At 39.9% G+C, this 23934-nt stretch overlaps 1 protein-coding gene across 6 annotated transcripts in view; it reads right to left on the bottom strand.

Annotated features, from left to right (window-relative positions):
• The window catches only part of cep162 (centrosomal protein 162), a 34576-nt gene that overhangs the window by 5571 nt on the left and 5071 nt on the right, over nt 1-23934 (bottom strand). For 2 of the 6 annotated variants that reach the window (XM_035952870.2, XM_035952867.2), the window contains exons 4-26: nt 22140-22199; nt 21359-21637; nt 20378-20524; nt 19067-19244; nt 18036-18112; nt 17890-17960; nt 16364-16394; nt 16075-16143; nt 14068-14274; nt 12545-12626; nt 11556-11829; nt 11118-11355; nt 10626-10786; nt 7447-7581; nt 4938-5069; nt 4474-4586; nt 4239-4338; nt 4025-4151; nt 3363-3541; nt 2645-2749; nt 2310-2549; nt 655-858; nt 178-517 (exon numbers count right to left, since the gene is read on the bottom strand). In XM_035952870.2, the coding sequence (XP_035808763.2) occupies nt 178-517; nt 655-858; nt 2310-2549; nt 2645-2749; nt 3363-3541; nt 4025-4151; nt 4239-4338; nt 4474-4586; nt 4938-5069; nt 7447-7581; nt 10626-10786; nt 11118-11355; nt 11556-11829; nt 12545-12626; nt 14068-14274; nt 16075-16143; nt 16364-16394; nt 17890-17960; nt 18036-18112; nt 19067-19244; nt 20378-20524; nt 21359-21637; nt 22140-22199 (3549 nt within the window). The remainder of the gene's footprint in view (nt 1-177; nt 518-654; nt 859-2309; nt 2550-2644; nt 2750-3362; nt 3542-4024; nt 4152-4238; nt 4339-4473; nt 4587-4937; nt 5070-7446; nt 7582-10625; nt 10787-11117; nt 11356-11555; nt 11830-12544; nt 12627-14067; nt 14275-16074; nt 16144-16363; nt 16395-17889; nt 17961-18035; nt 18113-19066; nt 19245-20377; nt 20525-21358; nt 21638-22139; nt 22200-23934) is intronic. The other 4 variants (XM_035952869.2, XM_035952868.2, XM_035952873.2 and 1 more) reach the window with 4 other exon arrangements.

The raw sequence follows: 23934 nt of genomic DNA, 5'->3' as shown, positions 1-23934 counted from the left end.
GTTGACAAGTGGATATAGTGTTAATTAGCTGAAATTATCCATGTTTGTACTATCATTGTTCCTTAGCATCAGTTGGTTATTAGCAACAGTTCTTTATCCTTTCTGACATCATAGAATACAGTTACCAAGGCATGCAGAGAAAAGTCAACCATGGAAAAAAAGAAAAATAAAACATACCTGTAAAGACAGTGGGCTGGTAGGTCTTTTCATACTGTGCAGCTGGAAACGTTTCTTCCCCTGCACATGTCTCTTGTATGGTAGGGGAACAAAGTGTTTTGGTCAGGCCTTGTTGCTGTTTGCTCTCTGTGGAACGTATTTCTGGCCGTAGGTTAGGTAAAGACAACATGTTCCTCCTCTCTTTCTGCAGTCTCTCCACAGTACGAGTCAGGTCCTGAATGGTTCGTGTTTTGGTGGCAACCTCTTGGTTCAGCCTCTCTATCCGAATGCCAAATGCTGCCTCGGCTTGACGTTGCTGTCGGCCTGGACTTGGCTGGGTCTTTTGCGGGGCGGGATTCTCCTGGGTTTGTATAAGCATGTAATATGTAATCACACACAGTCCAATAACCTACAGTCCAATATTTCAAAGTTTCAAAGAAACCCTGTTTTTTTTTTTTTTTTTTATAACTTACTGACCTTAGTAATGGCTATACCCACCTTGTGCTTTAGCTGCTGCTGAAGAGACTGAATCAGGTTTTGGAGAGAGTTCTCTTTCTCTTGGCTGCTCTCCTTCTCACGTTGCAGTTTTTCCTCCAGAGTCTGAATCTTTGACATCCATGGTTTTGACAAACCTGCTCCTTCATCCTGCTGTTTCTGTTGCAGCTGCTGCTCCAATTCTGAAATCTGCTGCTCGTAGCGGAGCTTCACAGTACACACAAACACATATAGTCATTGATCAAACCCTTTGTCTCTACCTCCATTTTCTTGAGCATTTCTGCTTATTCTTTTCATGGATCCTGGCTGAGAGGAAATTTTGAAATGCGTTTGATGCAACATTGTGTCTGACTGTAGTTTATATCAACCAGAAAACACTAGAAACTGTTCTATGATCCTATTTGAATTCATCATCAAAGGATATTCTGGTAATATTGATCACATTTAGCATAAAATTATTGGAAACAGAGACAAAGGTGGGTTTTTAGTAAAGTGGCATGCAGCTATTTTTCTCTAATCGTTTGTTACATTTCATACTAGTTCCTCTTTGGAACATATTTAATTGTATCAGAATTTAAAAATGGTACCTGGTTCATTCCCATGAATGCTGCTTAATACAGTGGCTTATTCACACACTGAAAAACTTGGCTTAATGCTTACTACAGCGGCCTGGGTTAAAATATAGCCTATGCCCTTTGCTGTATTTCCTCCCCTTTCTCCCTCTCCTGTCTTTCTTGCCTCTCTCCATTATCACTATGTAATAAAGGCAAAAGGCAATAAGGACAAAAGGTAAACATTTACTTCACAGTTTACACCTGCTTCTTGTCCAGTAACTGTGTCTGGGGAAAACGTGTGTTGGGCGTGTGTTCATCACGTATCAAATCTACAAGTGATGCATTATGGCCACTACACTAAAAATCGGTGCTTATCACAGCACTGTTCCTGGGAGTTTTAGTTCTGGCACTGAGCTCTGACAAGACACTTCTCCAAATTGTAATTTATGTGTCATCTTAAATGAACACAGTTTACATGTTTGCAGTATAAAAATGCTGCTGTAGTAATACCATCAGGAAATATAGTACATGATAAATAGTGTATATTCACCTGACATTGCAGTTAAAAATGCTGAAAAACTAACTCTGCCATTTTGAATTATGTTTCAATTGTTAGACCATTCTGTACCGAATTTTGCACTTTTTCAAAACCTACAAACTCAACCAGGGTAACTCCAACAGAGCTGAAATTTGTCCAGCATGTACAGCAGGCGTGGGTGATCAAAAGTTATCAAAATGCTCTGCAAAAGTCTGAGGGCGTTGAAATGGCAGCTTGTGGAATTTTGACAATTCCCATGACACAGGAAAGGCTGTGTAACTGGCCTGTACATGCTCCAATCTGCCTCAGACTTTACATGTGTGATCAGAGTCCAGCCCTGATGAATTCCATAGACCAATATACAGTCACAGTGATAGCACCACCTGGTGAATGGACAGGACGTGCTGCATATCTTGCCTGAAACTTTACATGTGTGATCAGAGTCCGGCTAAAATACACTCTCAGTCGCAGCGCCACCAGGTGTTCATGCTTGGATTCGCTGACCAGTAAGGATGCGAGGACTCGTTCAACACTGCTTGCAGCTTTAATTTACTTTAGTTCAGTACCTTGATTCTGTGGAACTGCTGTTCCATTGCCCGCAGGCTGCATTTGGCCTCCTCATCATGACTCTCCAGCTCAGTCTCCAGACGCTGAATCCTTCGCTCTAGCAGAGCAGTTATCTGGCTAGGTGGAGATGTCTTGGCTGCACCCACATCTTCATGACTAGCAGCCGTGGCTGCAGCATAAATCAGGGCAGGTAGCGAGTTTGGGTTTCTGCTTCTTAGAATTTGCTCCAGTTCCTTCACCTGGTAAAGAAAGGAAAACCGTAAACACTGGATACGCATGGTGTGGGGAGGGAGTATAATAAGTCTGGTTCATTTGCTTGTTGCTGTTATGTAACCTGTCTCTCCAAGTCCTGCATCCTCTTCATGTTCAGAGATTTTTCTCTGGCTCTTCTCTGCTGCTCGGTGCTTCTTTTGCCAACTGCCTGTTTCAGTGTTTCTACCTGAAATGGAGACAATATGTTACTTCCTACACAAGAAGCTCTGTTAAACTGTAGAGCTGTGACTGGCTGTCAGCACACTTTCAGCTCACAAAAATATTTACTTCATACTAAAGCAGACATCATAAGTAAAAATAGAAAAAAATGAATTTCAGATCCAGTTAATGAAATGTTTATATGTTTTTAAATAAGTTTGATTCAGTTTGACATGATACAATGCTTCTGGTGTTGCAAACGTAAAAGGTCAAACGGAACATTGAAATATGTGCTAAATAGGAATTACCTTTGAAAATGTTTATAAAGGAGACCCAGAGCAAATTGTAGACCTTTATACATGATCCAACATACAGAGGCAAGTACAATGTTTTCATTGATTGTTCAGCAAGGCAAGGTCACCTTGTCAGTAAAAAATATAATTTAAAATGAAGGTAAGGATGATAACTACGTGACCAAATAGTGTTTTTGTCAAGTTCACAAAAGCTATAAATGAATGTTGGTGCCATGAAAAGATTAGGCCTGGAGGACTTTGTACTGAAACAGAAGCTGCTAAGCAAGGGTATACTGAAGGTAAAAATGAGAATTAGGATATAAACAGCATGTGTGAGCAGAGCCTTACCTGGTCTTTGAGCAGTTGTATCTCAGCTGTAGCTGCCTTCAGCCTGCCAGCATCTCTGTCCAGCAGCACCTGGTTCTTAGCAAACCACTGCAGCTTCTTCTTCAGGGCCACCACTTCCTCTCTGTGTTTGTTCTCCAGTACACCCATCTCAGAAGTCTTATCACCTGACACATTCAGAACTGATATATACTGTGTGTTTACCTGGACTAAGTATCACAGTTGTAATGTGGTTTTTTGAGTACACAAGTATCCGGTTTATGCATGTGCACATGTAAGCCTGTATACTATGGTGGCCTTGAGAGCTCAATGCAGTGCAACTTCAGGAAACACGTGCAAATCTGACAACAGGGGCACAGAATTAGAAAAAAACACTGCAAACACAACACCGAGCTCTTAGGGACACCGTGTTATAAGCCCATATTCTGCTTTTGAGAAATCTGTGCCAACAGCTTGCAGTAATCAGTAACAAAGATGTTAAAAACTATAGGGTTAAGAAGCACCAGATTTCTCTGTTGCTACATGTAAACCTCATACTAAACTTAAAACAGATAAGTCTCATAACAGAGACACTCCTGTCCATGTAAACACACTCAGTGTCAGGAAAACCAAAGATTACTTGTAAATATCTTTAGAAAGTTTTTAGATTAGCACTTTTTTTTTACCTGAGGTGGAAATGGTTTGGTCTTTAGCCAAGTCTCTCCTGTTCTTTATTAGTTGCAGGTCAACCTCAAGAGCTTTATTTTCTTGCTTCAGGTTGTGAATGTCCACATACAGCTTGGCCTCATTCCTCTGCACAGAGAAACAAATATCTACTGAGTATGAGGGGTCTGACATAGAGCTTCACTTCTACAGTATTCCAATGATAGCAGTACTAACCTTAAGTTCCTGTACTTGAGCTAAAAGGCCTGTAATGCGTTGAGTGTGATCCATTAGGCAAACATTTCCCACAGGCCTTGAAGTTTTATTCAGCTGCTCCCTGATGAGAATGGAAGAACATGATAAAACCAATGAAGAACACATGTGACTGCCCACATTAATCATAAACACCCATTCACATTTGGAACATGAATGGGTGCATGATGATCATAGACTTGGTAGATGTGGAACCCACCTTGTGAAAGCCAGCTCATTCAGTAGCCTCTGGTTTTCATTGAACATGGCCTCCTCATTGGCTTTACTTGTGGCTTGCTGAGCCTTCATCTGCAAATACAGCTTCTCGTTCTCCTGCAGAACACCTTAGGTTTACTGTGGCTTAAAGGCACAAGATTACTGCTTTCAAAAGAACAAGATGGATGGATGGATGGATGGATGCATTGATGGATGGATGGATGGCCCAAAAATGATACTTTTAGCCATAGCTGTGTGTTGTTGCGGAGGCATTTAAATGTATAGAGGCAAACTGCTGCCATTTGCAAACCTAGAGTGCTTTCAACAAAGTCTGATAAAATTTTGACTTGGAGCTTGGAGATAATGTAGATATACAAAAGGAGAAGGGATGAAATGAAAATCAAAGAGGAGGTCACAAATGAAGAGTGAACACAGTCATATTAAGACATAGTCTTCAGGGACACAAACCTGCTGGTAACCTTTGATGAGTGTCTCCTGCTCTTTTATTTCTTTATCAATCTCCTGGAGCTTCTCCTCTGTAGCAGGGTCTGCAGTCTCCATACAACTCTTCTTCCGACTAGCTTCTTCTGCAGTTTGCAACTGAGGAGTGAAAAACTACAGCTTATTCACTACATACCTTAGTAGCACTTACATATATCATACGCTACCATGACAACAGTGTACTGTTAAAGTGGTTGTGCCCCAGTATGGCATGTGCATTCAAGTGGTGGTCAGCTTACACACAACTTTGTCCAGGTAAATACAATTGTGTACAAAAGTCTACAAACTTTTATAAAAACCATGTATATCATGGCAACAGTCTTGAGTTTCCAATTACTCCTGTAACTCGTAATCTTCAATGATGGAATCACTGAAACACATGCGTCTTAGTCACAAAAAAACAATCAAGCATTTTGCTTCTTTCATAGATTATAGGCCTTCTGGAAATATGACAATCAGTTTTGTTAAAACTTACAGCAAGACTAATGAAATTAATTAACATTTGGTTAATGCCCTTTGTCCCTTTTCACCTCAATTCGGTGCTTTTGGTAAACGGCCATAAGCTTCTGGCAATTTGCTACTTGTGTCTTTGACCACTTCTCTTGACAGAATTGTTGTAGTTCAACTATGTATGTTGGATTTCTGACACAAATTTGTAATTCAGCACAGTCTACAGGCCCTTAATTAGGTTTAAGTTGGGATTTTGATGAAGTCAGTATATAAATACATTGAAAAAATAGAATGGTGTTCCCACCAATCTAACATTTATCTCAGTCTTAATTCTACTGTCTCCTACAAATTGTTCCATCATACTTTCGCAGCGATTCCACCGTGATGCATTTCAAAAATTAAACTTTAAAGAAAGATTTCAAACAAAGTTGGAAAATCAAAACACAGTATCACTGAGTCCCTTTAATCCCATGTCTCACATTTAACAAGCATAACTGACCAGTTTTAAGTCTGTGTTATTGAATATAATGACCAGTTCTTGGACAGGAAATGAACATCAAAAGCTACACACTGCTGTCTCTTCCACTAATCTCTCCACTGTCTCACATAAATAAAAGTATCCCATGTTAGTCATGTCATACACAGAACAATCAGTAAGCCAAGTAGGAGAGAAAACGCTTTAACAAAGTATTTTCATGTCCATATGATAAGTTTTAATTATCACTTAGAGTTTGATGCTTACTCTAAGACAATCTACTATTCACCTTTGGGCATCTACATGCTCTAAATTTGTGATCTGTTTTAAAAGGCTCTGACAGTCTTTGAAATCAAAAATGCTAGTGCACCTCGGTTCAGTGAGAAAAAAAGAGGCACATTCACACCTGTGGGCTCTGGTGCCAACCAAGTTTTTTTTAAAACTTATTAACATGTCCATATGGTGCTTTGTCTATATGCTGGAATACAAACTGTTGGAAAAAAGCACAGTAAACTCCATGGCTGAGCAATTCCACCTTAAAACTGCAATATAAACACATTCTGAAAAACAAGGATTTCTGAGGTTTCATATATAATGCAAGTAAGGAACCAATGCTGTCAACTTGCAGGGTGGGGTTCTTAGTGTCACTATCCCTCTTGAAAATCGGGTTCTGGTTCTAATGTGTGTGACTGAATTACTACAATGTAGACCTAAATCTAAGACACTAAAACAGTGAGCAATTCATGTATCAGAAGAAAAACATCTAAATATGCTTTTTTGACGAACAGTGATACATTTTAGGAGTTTTATCAATGACCAGAGAGGGACTTTAAACATTCATCATTTTCACAGCAGATTTAGAGCTCCTGATGCACCGTAATACAAAGCCATAGCTCCACTGATTATTTTTGATTTTTTTTTTTTTTTTTTTAATAACTGATTACACAGTCCCACTATTGCTACTAACCTACATTTATTGCTTATGCTGTCAGAGAACTTACTTCACAGTACATATCTTATTGTAACAGGAAAGTGTGGACAATCTGTGGATACACTGTTCTTCTGCAGCATGAACCAACATTGTGCTGCCACTTTTGAAGTAGCTGTTAAACAGAACTGAAAATAGATGCAAAGGAATTGTTTCGAAACACAAATCAACTGACATGACTCACACCGTCATGTCATTAATTATAACACCTGGCTGTTCTGTTGTGCAACTGACGTCACCAACATATTGGCAGCAGTCTAATCAAACTACACTGAACTGCATTTTTTGTTTGTCAGCCTTTGGGTGGCAGCAATTTCATAGACTTTATGTATATATACATGTCCATGTTTACAAAGAAATTGACTACCTGGATGAAAGTTTTTGCAAATTCAGGTTGGTACAATAGTATACCAAAAGCATGCAGTCCTACTCTAAACCACACACTGTGTAGTATACACAGACTGTATGACAGTAGTGAATTTTTCCAAGTAAAACAGCAACACAGAATGGAAAAAATGCTTTGTTTAAGAAACTCTTTTGTTGTGTGTTTTGTGTTTGTGCACCTTGCTCTGCAGGAGGAAGTTTTGCTGTTTAAGTGAGCTGAGCTCTTCTGCTCCTTTCTTCATCATCTGCAGCTCCCTCTCTTTCTGCGCCAGCTGGACTTTTAGCTCCTCCACCACAGAGCTCTGCTCATCCCTCTGAAAGTTGAGACAACACCAGCTTAAAATGGACCACCTTTGTACAAGCTGCTTTGGCTATCCAGTAAGATTCAATAGTAAAACTGTCATGATCCCCTTATTGGAATTTCATCTGTGAAGTCTAAATCTGACTCCAGCTTTTGGAGGACCAGCTCCAGCAACATGCAGACACTGGCAACCCTTATAAGTTGTTGCTTAGTTCTAGTGAGGGTTTCAGTCCCAATCTCTGTTGCATTCACCTAAGAGTCACTCAACTACATTTCGTCCATGCACGTAACTGACTTTAATGTCTCAGGTGGGTGCTTTAAATTTCAGGTGCTTCAGATGTTTCCTGATCTTAACAAATCACAATGTCTTGCAGCGTCCCAAGAAAGGTGTCTTTTGTTCTTTCCATAAACAACAATGTTCGTATGTTGCAACAAATAAAGAAAACCCAAGATTGTATTCTATCTTCAAGAAACTGCAAATCAAACAAATCAGAGCAATCAGGTTGTGCCATTCCTATCCAGCGAACCAGAGGGTAAAAGTCCTCCATCTACGGTTAACTAGAAGCATATTAGCAGTTGCGGCCCACAAATTCATTTCAAGCCTCCTTTCTTCCTCTAGATAGTAAATAGTTTAGTAGAGAACAAGGCTGCAGCGCTACTGAGGGAGGAAATACACACAATTTTAGACAAGGGAACAATACAAGCAATTTGTTCAAAAGATTGCTTAATTGATTTTTTTTTCTTTTTAGATTTTTATCATAAGAGCATATTTTTTTAATCTTATAAAAGAAAATCACAAAAGGTAACCATAAGAGTACTGTTAAAGTACGTCCTTGTTTAGCAGTATTGGTAAGAGCAGTAGTACTCATAAAATCTTAACAATACTCATCCTTACTGCCAGGGGGTGGCAATATTATGGGCTCTATTTAAAAATGTATCTGTGAGTGATGTCTGTGCTGCCATTAGCTAGCCATCTCCACAGACCTTTGGTGGGTTTTATCATATGAATGTGACAATCCCTTCACTGGCTCGTTTTGTCTTTCTGCTGGGTCTACCATGCACTCAAATGTTGCAGGTCCCACTTCAGTTTGTTGGCTGCTCTGCAGGACGTGTATACATGTCCAATGCTACATGTGCTGTACTGAGTGAATCAGCTGAAAGGGAACATGGGCCGTGTAGGCGTCCCCAAGTACATCTATTAATGCACCACAAATCCTTGGGCAGAGTCGGACACATTTAAAAAAATAATTAAGGATAAAGGAATCACCTCAACTCTCACATACATTAAATAAAGAAGGTAATCCAAACCCACAGTAGCATGGGGGTTGACCAGGGTCAAGCTACAATAACGTGGCAAAGGTAAGCCACTGGCCTGGACCAGGTGTAACCAGAGTGGCACCCCACACTGACCTCTCTCCACACACACCTCAACATCAAGTCTGTCATCCTTCAGAGCAGGCGCTCAGAGTGCCTCGTTTTAGTGGAGGGAGAGGGGGACAAAGGGTTGTGGGTGTATTTAGAACACAAAGTTGATCTCTCAAAGCCAGCCGTGGGTCATCACTGGCTGCAGCCTCCCCCACCCTCCACCCTCCTGTGGGTGTGGATGGTGGTGTGACCCAGGTAGCCACAGACTAGTGCGTCTTGGGAGATGTGCATAAAAGTCACACGGAGGGCTAATTGGCTCCATTGCCATGGAGGGACCATGCTTGAGGTGTATTCATGAAAGTGAACAGCACTTTCCTCATGCACTTTCATGGCAGTTTGCATTTAATGTATTTAAGTGAAACAACTGAACATTCTATCGTAACATTTCCTTATTGCTGTTGAAAAAGTGTCAATCACTGGTGCACTACCCTTAATGTTATTTTATTGCCTTGGTCTATGTTTCAGGAATGCAGCATCAAATGCTAGTTTTGCAACCAAACAAAGAGTAATGACACACGCAACTGATGAGGCACTGTAATCCCATATCTCTATATAAACAGCACAATATTGAGCTACAATCAACCAACATAAAATGTATAGAGGTATGTGTGGATATTCTGTAGCAGCCTGGTTTCATTTGCAGGTGATTTAATCATCGTTAACACAGTGAATGGCTGTACATAGTGAGTATGTACCAAGCTCTGATGCAACACTCTAATCAGTGGCCACAAATTTAATAACGCGTCTGTCCTGTTGCCTTCAGATGCTGCAGGTATCCATACAGTCTAAAGCAAGTGTGGACCTCAGATTCTACAACAATCACTCAAACTCATGAAGGCTATTCTGCTTTTCACATTATCCATTAATCTTTCCTGTTGACCTCATTTACGGGCATCAAAAAATATTGTTTCCTTGTCTAAAAAAGTCCAAAAATTCAGCAAAAAAATTCCCCAAATTTCTGAAAATTTGAAAAACCTTCAGGAAGAAAATTCCAATAATTCCTTGAAAGTTTCCCTTAAAAGTTTTATTTTAAAAAAGTCCCCCAAATTTGGCAAGAAAATCATAGTAAATATTTTCAAAAAATGAGTAAAAATCTTCCAAAAAAATCCTAAAAATATCTAAAGTGATTACATTTATATCAGTAAAACTTCTAATATTTTCTTTAAGAACATTCACAAAAAAATCAACCAAAATCCAGCGAATTTTGCTGGATTTTGGTTGATTTTTTTGTGAATGTTCTTAAGAAACATTTTTAACATTTCTTTTTTTCCACCAAAAAATGTTCAAAGATTTCCCAAAATGTTGAAAATGTGGACATCAGAAGTTTCACTGTGAAAATCTATTTTTTTCCCACATTTTCAAACTTTAAAATGGGTCAGTTTTGACCCGCAGGACGACACGAGGGTTAAAGACATCTACTGGCTGGAGAGTGATTAGTTAAAGTGACTAATTCACAGTTTAAAATTAGGATTTATTCTTCTTTTATTAATAAAATAACCAAACAGGCAGCATGCGTGGTTCCAATAAATTGTTTCTGAGCTACTTGTGCTAGTCGCTGAACCGCCAGTTAGTCTTTTTGTGAAGGTCTGAAAAACAGACATGAACTGGTGATGAGATAAATGGTTTGCTTACATTGAACTGTGGAAGGTGCCGTGTCTCTCGGGTTTCTTGAAGACCTCTAACTTCCTGTGCAGCATCCTGGTGAGTGCTGGTGTCCATCTGTTGTTGGAGGACGGCCACTAAGGACTGAACAGATGCCACCAGCTCACTGCTCACCTTCAGATCCGAGTCTGCTAATCAAACGTCAAAGATAATTGGCAGCTTCAGATCAACCACACTGCTCCAAACCTGATACACCATATTCTAGCATAAATACAAAGGGATTCAGAAATGCTGCAAAATCATGACAATTATGACAATATGACATATTGTTATTAGCTGCTGATATGGTACAACTTGTATAGATGTAAAAGCAACCAAACAAATGCATGTTCTTTTTAAAACTGTACCATTTTACAATTTATAATAGTATCATAACAGAAACAGGCATTTTTTTCTTTGATAACATAAGCAGCTTGCTGACTTGATATAAGTGTGTGTTTGCGTGTGTGAGCCACTAATTACTTGCAGAATCGCAGTGATCCTTTTCTTGGTTCTTTGTAAATTTGGCTTTTGGTGGATGCTGTGGGAAACGGGAAACAGAGGTATGGGTTCTGGCTGTAGTAGTGGCGGCTCTACTCGGGCCAAACAGCCTGGGAGCGATTGCTGTTCTCTCATCCACTCTCCTTCCTTTCACGGCAGCTGCAGTAGGTTTCCCCACTGAAGGCGTAGAGGGTTTAAAAACAGTGGAACCATGGGAAGCCTGGGGGAAAGTGTGCATTATTAGTCATAGCTATGTAATTGTGTCACTTTTCACTGTTTACACAATTAGGCTATTTTAATAAACACAGTTACCTTTTATATCATTTTATCTATTTACCTAATACTCGGAATAGGTTTTTTTCAAGCCATTCGTGACTTGTATCTTTTTACAAATTGATCCTTTTATATGGTATGTCTTACCTGTTGTTTCTTAGCTTTACCAGCACAAAAGGTTGTGTAAGAAGAATAACTGTTTTGATCTTGCATCAGCCTCTCTACCTCCTCCTTGATGCTCCATGTTAGGTCATGCTTGGGAGGATGTGGGGAGCTGGACTGATGGCCGGCATGTCCCCTGGCTCCCTTCACTCCTGAAACGGGGACAGACTTTCTTGTTTTCTTCCCTTGTGACTCTGTATAAGGCACATCTGTCTTATCCAGGAACTGCGATTCCTTTTCTTGGTTGAACTCCACAGCACTGCAATCAGACAATGTAGAATGAAAATAAAAGCAAAACTTTAAAGAATATATTGTGTTGTTGTTTGGCAATGGCAGAATGTGTACTTTTTCCACTTAGATGTGAGAAGGTTCCCCCAACTTTTAAACGCAAAATGCATTGTTTCTGTTTATCTGTGCAGAAAACAGTGGAGAAAGAAGAGCAAACTCCATTTCATTTGCCCCAATGTGGGAATTTAAATTAATGAAACAGGTTTTATAGGAAGACATTTTCACTAATTAGGTGTGCACAAAGAACATTAACACAATATACACTGATAGTACAACAGGCAAATGATTCCAATGTCTGCCAATTGTACTTGGCTATATATATAATTTATTTAATATATAATATTTTTAACTTTAGCCTATGTTTCACCTCCTGAAAATAATTCTGATGAATCTTAAGCAGCATCTTTATGTGGACACTTTAGTCCAGTAGGATCCTAGTGGTCTCTGTACTAGGTGTTATCTATACACATGCTTCACCACCTGTGCTACGGTCATTACATGTTTTATATACATGTCGATTTTCATAGCAGGTTCACTGTATTGTTGTTTCCTTTGTATTTTGTTTATACTGCAGATTTTCCTGCAACAGAGTTAACAACTTTGTTGCACTGAACAATCAGCGCAGCAGTTTGTGGATATTCTGTCATCCTTTCGGATAATTCCAAGTATGATTCAGCAGTGCTAACCTGACAGGCTGGAGGGTGAAGCCTCTAATTTGGTCCTTCTCTGGTCGGATGCGCCTCATTAGTTCTTCCTCAGTAGGCAGCTCTAAACACACACACAAAACATTAATGATAAACACACACTGTGACTTGCTGTTAGATTCTGAATGATCCTCTCTCCATGTGAGGACACTAGAATTAAACATAATTAATGAAGTCACTGCTGTTGATCCATGTGTAAATGCATGGAGCTCTCTTTGATCATTTAATTATTTTGGACAATTCATTTTGTTGCAGAACTTTATTTCCAAAATGCAGAGTTGTAAAAAAAAAGTCTAAGATGAGCTGAGTGGGCGGAGGGGGTCTAATGGAGGATCAAAACAACTTAAGGTGTCCAGAACAGTGGGGAACCTGAGGTGTTACAACAAAACAAGTCCAAAAACAGAAGACACAGTTTGGAGGGCAGCCCTGAAGGGGACCCTCGGGAGGTCGGGCTTAAGGCCGGCAGTGGAAATCCTCGAGCGGTTGGGGTGGAAGGCGGCGTCACTTCCTTCTGGAAGGCTTTCCAGAAGGTGGCTCCTTGAAGTGCTGGGAAGCAGGATCGCTGGCATCTCCGTCCCGTGGCTGGGCAGATCGGTGTGCACGTGGGTTGAGAGGAAGAACCACAGTTGTCCATGGGTCCAAGGGGGTGGAAGATGCACTGTCCCTCGATGCCCAGGCTGTGGCTGAACAAAGCCTTTAGTCGTGCACCGCTAGCTTCAGCTAACCTGATAGCAGCAATAAACGTCTGAAAGACTCATACCAGTGGGACCATGGGATTGGCGGCTCGCCCGGCAAAGCAAGAAACAGAGATAGAGGTGAGAGGGGAAGCTCTATCCTCGTCGCCAATATTATGCCCAATGAAACACGGATGAGGACTGTGTGCTTACAGCGGCTTTAAAACAAAGAACTGGTGTGCTGATCACACACACCACCTCAAAACCCCGGGCACTTTTTTGGCTGTCATGTCACGCTGTCTTGACTCTCACACATCACCGCCTGTAGTTGGATGAAACAAGGTCGGCTCTGTGAAAAGATGGGTTTGATAACTTGAGGCTAATATGCCAAAGTTGTGCGTTCTCACCAAAACGATAGTGCTCCAAGAGCTGTAGCTTTAAGGTTACAACTTCTTGTTGTCACCTACATGTAGTCATGAAAATATGTAGCTGTTACTAACAAGTACAGTGTGCTCTACCTGTGGAAGAGGCTGTTTCACTTCATGTCATGCACAGTAAGTACTGATTTACTGCCAGCAAGTTGGCAGGGCAGCAGGGAGTTGATGTAGACTGTCTGAATGTATCACTGAACAATTTGTCAGACCATGATGTAATATATAAACCTGACATCAGCCAAGGATCAACTGAGTCTTCCAAATTTCAGAAAAAGAAGTTGCATTTCTCAGAGGCCTCTGGGATTCAAGTTTTGTAGACCAGTATATTATACAGACTGACAGAATTTGTTGACCAATACTTCAGTTCAGCACTGTTAGCAGCGGGGTAGTATCTGACCTGACTCATTGGTTGAAGCAGGCTGAAGAGACTGACGGGCATGTTGAGGAGGGGAGAATGGAGACACAGGTCTGTTGATCTTTCCTCTCCCTTCCACAGATACATTTTGGCGATTATAGTCATCTGAATCCTCCACAACATGGACCTGTCTGTAGGCCTCCTGAAGAGCCTCCATGTCAGACCCTCCACTTTGCAGATATGAGTGGCCTGTACAAAAAAACAGCTTTAGTGAACTCCGTATCAAACAACAGGACAAGATAAAATTTAAATGATCGTGGGGGAAGAGGTGATCAATTAGGGATGTATTCAACATCATATATCACTTCTGATCACTAGGTTTACTTATTCTACATGATCGCCACCACTAAAATTTTCTTTGCTTATAGAAAATCAGCTTAAGGTGTGATGGTCTGTGCTTCAAATGTTTTAGGTTTAGTGAAAAATCTAGTCATCTTTATCTAAGTTACAATTATGAACAAACACAATATATATTTAACTAATAACAGATAAATTATTATGTTCTTGACCATATTGTATACATGATTCAAACATTGCCAGTACATTGGAAACTGTCTTTAAACTCCTAGGGTAATTTAACTTTAAACTTTGAACTTAAATTTAACTTTAAACTCCAAGCTAACTGGAGTGAGGAAGAGGAGGACACAAGATTGGAAGTGTTTCATTGAGCGACTTCTATTTTGAGTTTGACATTCACAAGATCCATCTGCTGGTGTGAGCCATGCCTCACAAAAAATAAAATGACAGAGAACTTGGAGCTAGAAAGGGTTATCAAGTAATCTCAAATGTTTTAGAACTTCATCAGTGAACATTTACATAAGCTGTCAATAAATGGAAAGTGTTTAGTTCTGTGACTACTTTCCTGAGAGTGGGACGCTTAGCGTGTGTGTTCAATCAATCTTAAAATTGTGCCGAGCAATACATTTTACTAATTTGGACAAAATCTTCTCCAAGACACATAAATGACTGGAAACTGTTGTGCCGCCATTATTTACCAAACATGGACAACAAACTGATTTCAGTTCAAGTTTTCTCTCTGTACATTTAACATCGTCGTTATTTAAAATGAAAACAAATTCACTGTAACAAAGTCATCCTGTGTATGCTAAGACTGCATTATATCATATTGTCTGTGTCAGAGTCCCAGCCTGGTCCCCTGTCTGCCTTCTCTCTCTCTCTCCCTCCTTTTCTCTTCCTCCTCTCCCTCTTTTCTATTCTGCCTGTCTGCCCTCATCTGACACCTTCCCCCACCTTGCTACACTCCTGGCTGCTCCTGCTGGTTGGGATTATTGGGTTCAGCTGCACTCTGTCACAGCTGTGGCTGATTGCTCGTCAGCGGCAGATAAAGCTGGGCTCGTGCTTCCCCTCATTGCCAGATCGTAGCGCCTGTTGCATGAGGCACTTCCCGCTGGTCCGCTGCATCTACCGTCGGTCAGCCAGCCACCCTGCTTGCCGCCTGCCTTCTGCCAGCCCGCCGCTGGCTCATCTCCCCTGGGCCCAGCCCAGCATCTGCCCTGCCGCCCCCGGCGGTCCACACCAGCCCGTACCAGCGCGTCAGTCCGGATGTCGGTCAGCTCCCCCGTGTTGGCTCTCGTGAGTAGCCCTGTAACTATTCCTGTTCGGAGTTCTGTCTGGCAGTTGCACTTCCCTCCTGTCGTCACAGGTGCGCCTTCAGTTAGCCCTTCTAATTATTTCTGTTTGGACTTCAGTCTGGCAGTTGAGCTTCCCTCCTGCCATCACGTGAGCTTTCAGTCCACCTTAAGAAACTCTGGACATTCTCATCTAGTTTTGGTTCCTCCTGCCCGGACTCCTTTCCTAGCTGAGTTTTTGTGTTCTGTTCTCTTTTATGAGAATTAATAAATTCGCTTGATTACCTAGACCTGTCTAGTGTGTATTTGCCTGCACTGTGGGTTCAGAACCCTGCTGCCTCGTGACAGTCTGCTTTCACTTATGTTATTGGATGACACTCTTCTCTTGTGTTTGTCTTACCTTTGTCTAGTGACCCCTCTGTGTCCTTTCTTCTGTCACCAGTTTCATCCAAAGAATCATAAAGAGAAACTGAAACAAACGTTAAGTGGCATAAACAGCTATCCAGGCTTTAATGTGAACTAGAGGCACATTTGAACAAGATGCACATACAGGACATTGTTGCTAATGACCTTAGCATTTAATGGCATGCGGTTTCTGAGATGGTCTGAGCCATCAAACTCCATTCCTCATTGTCAGTGGGTCACGCACCTGCTTATGATCTCAGTAAAATATAATCAGTTTTTCTTACCTCTGGCAAAAATTGCAGACGTTGCACACTTCTGAAACAAGAGACAGATAACAACACTAATTAGTGAGCTGTGTGGCAAGATGTCAGTTTGTGATCAGTTAAAATAATCAGACATATCCTCATGTGTTATTATTGTTGACCTTAGCTCTGCCAGCCAGCATTATCGCTTTTTCCAGCATGCTGCTGTCTAACAATAGATGAACATTAGCTTGCTTTCAGCAACCTTGGCCAGTCTGACAGACATTTCCATCCATCTACAGTAAAAGGCTTTGATCTTTTCATTTTTAACATCATATTTAGGTCTATACTCTCCACTCTGAGAGTTAACAGTTAATAACTTCCTGAATCCTGGGAAGCGTTTATCACTGCAGTAGAAAGATGTACATTGGGCAGTTTTTTTATCTGCAGGATTAGTTCCAATTTGACTGGATATTAAAAAAAAAAAACTTAACTAGTAAAATATTTAGTTCAGGAGTCAAATTGGTAAGTCTAATACTGAAATTCTGAGAGGTTCAGCATCATGATTTTTTTTTTTTTTTTTTTTTTTTTTTAACTCATTCAGTGTAAACTGTCAAAGACTGCACTACCTACACATTTTATTGTTATGACTGTAAGCTTGGGAGGACATTGAATATTAAACAGCTTGTATCTGAGTATCAGCCTCAAAAATTAACCTAAAGGGTGTTTTGTTTGTTTATTTTTAAACCTAAAAAAATGCTTAAAAATGTACAAGCAGAGTGATGGATTGCTGCTTCAGAAAACCTGAATTCTCTAGCCACTAACCAAAACCAAACTGCGATGTTTTGGGATGAACAGGACTGCAGAGCGAGGGAAAAGCAGCTAACAAGTGATCAGCATTTGTGTTATTTCATAGATTCGATAACTCCAGTTTCATTCTATACCTCAGAAAACGGCACAAATAAAGAATACCACTCAAATTATTAGGTGTGGCAAAACTTCTGACTGTATATGACAGATTTTATATTTTACTTATTTCTTCTACATGTAATGTGTTTGTAAAGCATAATATTACTGATGGAAACCACAGGTTATGTGCACTGGTGTCCCTGTTCATACTTGTCGGTACGACATATGTTGCTGGAGTATTTTCCATGCACCTTGCACAGAGGTTGATTAAGGAAGACACAAACATCATACAACACTATATTGCCACACTACTATTCAACAGTAACACTGATGAAGTTCTTTTTTGAAAACCAATTGAAAATTTGAGGTATTTCAACCAATTTAAAATAGAGATCATAGAGTGGCAATCTTAAATGAAGGCCCACCAATCAGTTTTCATATTTGCAAACAATAAAGTCTTGAAGACAGGGGGTTACAAATTACTCTGAAGTCATCACCTGACTGAAGTTCCACACTCTCAAGTTGTCAAAGTAACTGAAATTGTGTAGGTCAAATATGATTTTTCATGTTCAGATTTGGATGACTGTTTCAATAACCAAGGCTGTTACTTATCCAAGAACCCTTCATGACTTCAACAGTTGTAGATTTCAACTACAAACCTCCTCTAGTGGCTTTTTCGCATTCTTCTCATCTTCAAAATCGTCACTGTAGTGTGGGGAGCCTGTAAAGGCTGAGAGAGGAGACCTTATTAGACACAGAGAGACATTGAGATGTCTGCATCTTGCTCAGGCTTTATTATCCTTACCTGGAGACTCCATTCTAGTTTCTGGGACTCTGACCTCACTTTGACCATCACTCAGCTCCTTCACATCCTCTGCTTTTCTGTGTGGTGGGGTAGGGGGTATCCATTGTCATTACATGAAGTCACAACCCTGAGCTTAAAAAGCACAGCAGCAGCAGCAAAGATACTGACCTCATAAACAATTATCCATCTCATTCCTAAGACACATTCAGACAGAATTATTATCAGGGTCGAGGGGGGAAAACATTTAACAAAAGTGTCCTTAACTATACTTGTCGTGAGTAACAGCATTTTAGCCCTCATCAAATTACAGAAAGTATTTTGTAAGAAATAATATTTAACATTAAAAAAAATGAGGAAAATCAAAGGTAAATTGTAACAAAGGTAGTTTTGGAAAGCCAGCTTTCCAGCTTTGACTTTTAGAAATGAATGTTTTTGCATGAGGCCAAACCATCTTCCACCACCTTCAAGAGCAGTAATGAAGCCTTACTACAACCTTCCAGAAAAATTCTGGTTTACGTTATCTGCATGTATTTCTCACAAGTGTGGCTATTGTGGCTCTATGGGTCATGGTGGCTTTGTGTGCTCTACCTCCACCACAGAGAGACAGGGAACCAAGGAAGAGCACAGAAAAAGTATATTTGGGACATTCCACAAGGTCCCTGCTGCTTTCCAAGAGATTAATTTTGACATAACTCATTTTAAATCTTTGTTTTCAGTCTGACTAAAAGTAAACAGAAATGAGAAGCTAGAACAACAACTTGGATAAATTCATTAGGGATGCACATCAGGGAATACTTGCTATTTGCTGTAGCACATAAAATGGTATTTTACTTGCTGTAAGAGCTTTTACTAACTGTATAGAAAGCTTAGCGTTTGATCTGGCCGGTCTTGGCTATTTTTTCTTCCAGCTGATTTTGGGGTAGTAAAACACCATATCCAGAAGATTTTCCAAGTCTAGCATCAACAGGTCCAAGATCCCTAATGATCGACCTGTTCTAGAGTGATGTAAAACTGTACGGCTGCTTGCATACCCAAGGTTAGTGGCGATGGTACAGCTTGTTGAGTCTAGGTCTCTGTTCAGCTTGGAGTAATCTATAGTTGACAAAGCTCCCGCCTCGAGCTGGGCAAAGAACCTGGCTTTCTCCTCTTCTTCTTCCAGTGTGTCCAAGCCCATACTGGTCATGTTCACAGCTGGTGCCATGCCTGAGTCTGCACACACACAGAAACAAACTTAGATAATTCTGAACTGACAGTGCACAGAGATGATAGAAATAAGATAAAATAAATAAATAAATAAATAAATAACTGATTCATTTAAAAGAGTGGGAAGAGTAAATAGCTTTAGTTTACTTTTACAGTTGGACAAATTTAAATTCCACGGAGATCTGATTCCAGCAGTGGGCAGTATAATGATGAAATTGAATTTCATTGTGTCTGGTCTGTGGGCATTGTGAACTGACCAGTCCCTGCAAATCCTACAGACCTACCAGGCTCAGCAAACACATCTCCAGTATGTGTCAGGCCCTGAACATTCAAAGACTTACAGACAAATATAGACAATAGGACATTAAATTCCTGTTTTTTCCCTGGAATCCAGTGCAAGGATCTAAGAATCAAAGTGCAGTAATGTGTTCTCTCTTCTTGGTCATTCTTAGTAGTTAAGCAACAGCATTTCAAAAGGAGAAATGTGATGTAATGTCCCATTTTCAGAGGATGTAGAGGAATTGAAATCCCCAAGACTGCTATACCATAAATGGTTTGCAGCGAGGAATACCTGACATTAAAAAGATCCTTTACTATGGCTGGATGCATCAGAACACTTAAACAATTCTTGTTTGATGTGGTCCTCTGATTCTTATTTCTAGCTTCATTTAGTATTTCTTACAGTTTTCAAAACACTAGAAAAAATTGTAAACAACTTACACCAAACAGTCATAACATTAAAACCAGACAGGTGAAGTGTACATCATTATCTCATTACAACGGCACGGGTCAGGGGGTGAGGTAGACTAACTTCATAAAGGATCTAAGTGTCTTTGACAAGGCTGAGATTGTCATGCCTGAAAGACTGGATGGCAGGTCTTGTGGGGTGTTCCTTGCAAAGTTCTAAAAACAGCTAGAGATTTGGCCAACCCACTGTTCAACATAATCAGCTGCTGTAGCAACAGTAGCAGCAGCAACAGCGGCTGTAACATACTGCTTCGATACAATATAATGTACTTTAAAAGCCTCAATGCCTGACTCCTGCACACTGCATCCCTCCATTTGTCATAACTTTTACTAAAGTGTCTTTGCTTCATATCTCAATCTCACTTGGTTCATCTCAGGGTTCCCAGACTCACCCTCTGTCTCTGTACTGTCTCTGTTAAGGAAAGCAGTTTCCATCCCTTCTTTCTTCAAACCAGCATCTTCTGGATCCTCATCCTCTTCTCGAATAGGCTGGGAATTCCTTAAAGACTTCCTGACAGACTTCGCAAATTCCAACAGTCCTGAACATTAAAAAAAATATAGCAATGAGGCTCGTGTTAGTTATTGTGTAGGTCACACTAGTCACACAACTTGATTGAAGAGATCATGATTAAAAACATTAAGTATCTATTTATTATGCTAAGTGGTATTTATTACTCTTACGCTAACAACGAGGACTGCCTGATCTTCAAATACACACTGTCAAAACAACTATAAGTACAATGCACAACAACACACTGTGGGTTCAAACATGACCATGCAGTGGCTTCCACACTTGACACAATCACAAGAAATCACATTACTGCGTCACAAACACAGGACACACGCACAGTGGATTGTTTCTGAAGGTCAAATGCTGCCACCTAGTGTCTTTACTATATTAGCACCTATCAACTTTGCTTTTAATGAGTGAAATTATATTTCTGCTGTGCCTGCATTTGGTTATAAATGTTATTGCAAAAAATGTCTCACTCACGCATATATTGTACAATGTCACTACCTGTTCAGTTATGATATAATGATATAATGGGTCCTGACATTTCAGAAATAGTCAAATTCCTGTCAGTTGAAAAGACATACGATGAGCCTAATAATAAAAGGAAACGCAATCAGGCTGTGAATCACGATAACGGTACTAATTATGTCCTACTGTATGTCAAAGGTATCATTGAGCAAAACAAAGCATCAATCCTGAGGCCCATGTGGCAAGCAGAAATTCAATAATGTTAATATATTTAAAAATATAAGTAAAGCTTAAAAGAGACAAAGACAAGAGACAAGGGAAACTACTGAGATTACTTATCCTGCTGGTGGACTAAACTACGAGTGGTTTGGGAGAGTTGAGGGAAAGTTACCATCTTCACTGTCCCCCTGTGAAAGACTATCAGTGCTGGCTGGAGGGGTTTCAGTAATGTCATCAGGACTCCTCTCCCCTGTCACACACTGGAGGCTTTCATGCATAGACCTGCTCAGACTGTGTGAGCACAAGTCATCAGATGGAGCTTTGTGTCGTTCTACAGTTTGGGAATCTCCCAAAACTGTGCTTTTGTGACTCTCTTCAGAAATAATAGGTTTATCCGGAGCATTGCAGCGAGGTTTGGGGACAGGCTTATTGAAGGACTCCCTGCTGAAATCTTCAGGGAGCAAAAAGTAAAAAAAAAAAAAAAAAAAAGGTAATGTAGGCGGTCCATTCATTGTAGTTTGAATGAGATGCCTAAACTACACAAGACTAAATATGTTTTCATTCATCTTCACATACTGACATTATCAAATGTGTTTCAAAATAGCGTCACAGCCAGAACAGAAAGTGTAAACAACTCTATTGTGAAGACCATGAGTTTATTTAATACGACAACTCTATTTATCATATAGACACTTCTACTAGGTGTGTTTCTGTTTTCAAAACTAGGCCAGTGTACATCGTTTCTGATATTACTGTTATTGTATGATCAGAGAGTGGGATAGCAAATCAGCATCATAGTGTTAAGCTGAGACAGTTGGAAACACTGCTCCATTAATGCACAATGTTTTCACACAATAACAGTATCTTAAAATAAACCAGTTTCATGTGGATGTAGTCAAAAAACTGTTTCAATAGCTCTTTGTCATGAGATATTTTTCTCAACTTCCTCTCACCCTCGTTGTTCTCGGGCTGGGCCTTTCTGGCTTTGATAAATCTGCGTTTGGCTGTCTCTGCTGGAAAAGATGAGGAAAAAGAAGGGGAAAGTTTTCAAAACAAGAGACAGTGGAAAAACAGCTGTGAAAAAGTGCACCCACATCGTCTACAGATTTGCACATTTTGAATTTGACTGACTGAATTCACTCTCCATATTCACTCCTTTGCAATATCTTCCAAATTCAGGCTGCATATGTTAATTTTTTTGACTGAAAGAAGTGCAAGAAAGAGCAAACATGGGGCTGTTTGTTTTTACAGAACTGTTAATTAAAAGACAGGACAGATATAAAGAAAAAGAAGCAACGCAACCATCATGCTTCTAAGACTGAAAATGGGTAATGAGAAATGACAAGGAGAGATCAGTCCCAAGTGTAAATAGGACTACAAGAGGTACTGTATTTTGAAGAATAGCATGACAACATCTTCTTAGAGCCACTGCTGTGATAATTTGATGTTTTTTGTGACACGGGTGAGCTACAACTTCCTTCAGCTAAAGGTGATATTTTGTAATTGCTTGATATGATATTGCATTTAATATAAAATACGACTAAGTGACCAATCAAACAACTGATTAGTCTGCAAGATCAACACCAACAGGTAGATTTCCACTGCAACAACTCAGCACAGATACGAGGCATGAATATCTGAAGGAACAGCCCAGTGATGGGTCCTTTCAGGCCTTCTGTTGTTATTGCAGTGTAGGATCCAACAGCTTCAATAGCAACCTTAACTCAATAACAGTTCTAATTCCAAATGGAATCAGCAGTAAATATAGCATAAAATAAAAATAGTATAGCATAAAATAAAATAATATGTCAAACTTATTGCAAGAAATCTTGTTGTTCTGTTTGACAGTAATGTAATACTAACCAAGAAAGCTGGTAAGATCATGTTTTCATCACACAAATACTTTTAAAATGATCCTTTCAGGCTTTTAAAGACAAAGAGATTATTTTACATAATTTAATTGTCAGGGAATCAGAGACATGTAAGAACTTCTCTACCAATATTGAATTGTTTTGAATAAAACAACAAGAAAGCTGTCTGCATCGAGCCTTGCTAGCTAATTCAGCCCATTTTACATTTGTTCCAAGTGTGCTATATATGTGTGTGTGTGTGTGTGTGTGTGTGTGTGTGTGTGTGTGTGTGTGTGTGTGTGTGTGTGTGTAATTTTGCTTTTATACATGAAATCGTGGTAAATATAATAAAAGACAAACCGCTCTTTAATATCAAAGTGAAAACTGATTTTTACAAAATCATGTCAAGTGAATAAAAGTATATAGGATAAAGTAAATGATTGCATAAATATTCACCCACTTTAAAGTGACTGACCTAATTTAACAGAAATCCAGCTAGCTGATGCCAGCAGTGTCATAATTAGTGAAATGGAGGTCACCTGAGTTCAATACATGTGTGTCAAGTAACTGTAGCATAAAAACATCTGTATCTGAAAGGTCCGGTCTCTGGTTCTTCAGTATTCCTGCTACAACTGCAACTCAGAGAAAAGATCATCGAAAAGTATAAGTTGGGAGATGGCGTTCAGTTTGGCACACGAGTTCAGTGAAAACCATTATTAAGAAATGGAAGGAGTATAGCACAAACTGCCTAGAGCTGGTCATCCTCACAAACTGAAGGACTGGACAAGAGGAGGACTTGTGAGAGAGGCCACCAAGACACCTACGACCACTCTGAAGAAGTTAAAAACTTCAGTGCCTCAGATGGGAGACTGTACATACAACAACTGTTGCCCGGATT

This window comes from Amphiprion ocellaris, chromosome 13 (assembly GCF_022539595.1).
Source record: "Amphiprion ocellaris isolate individual 3 ecotype Okinawa chromosome 13, ASM2253959v1, whole genome shotgun sequence".
Lineage (NCBI taxonomy): Eukaryota > Metazoa > Chordata > Actinopteri > Pomacentridae > Amphiprion > Amphiprion ocellaris.
Note: the sequence above shows the minus strand (reverse complement) of the source record. Positions and strands in the feature narration are given on the sequence as shown.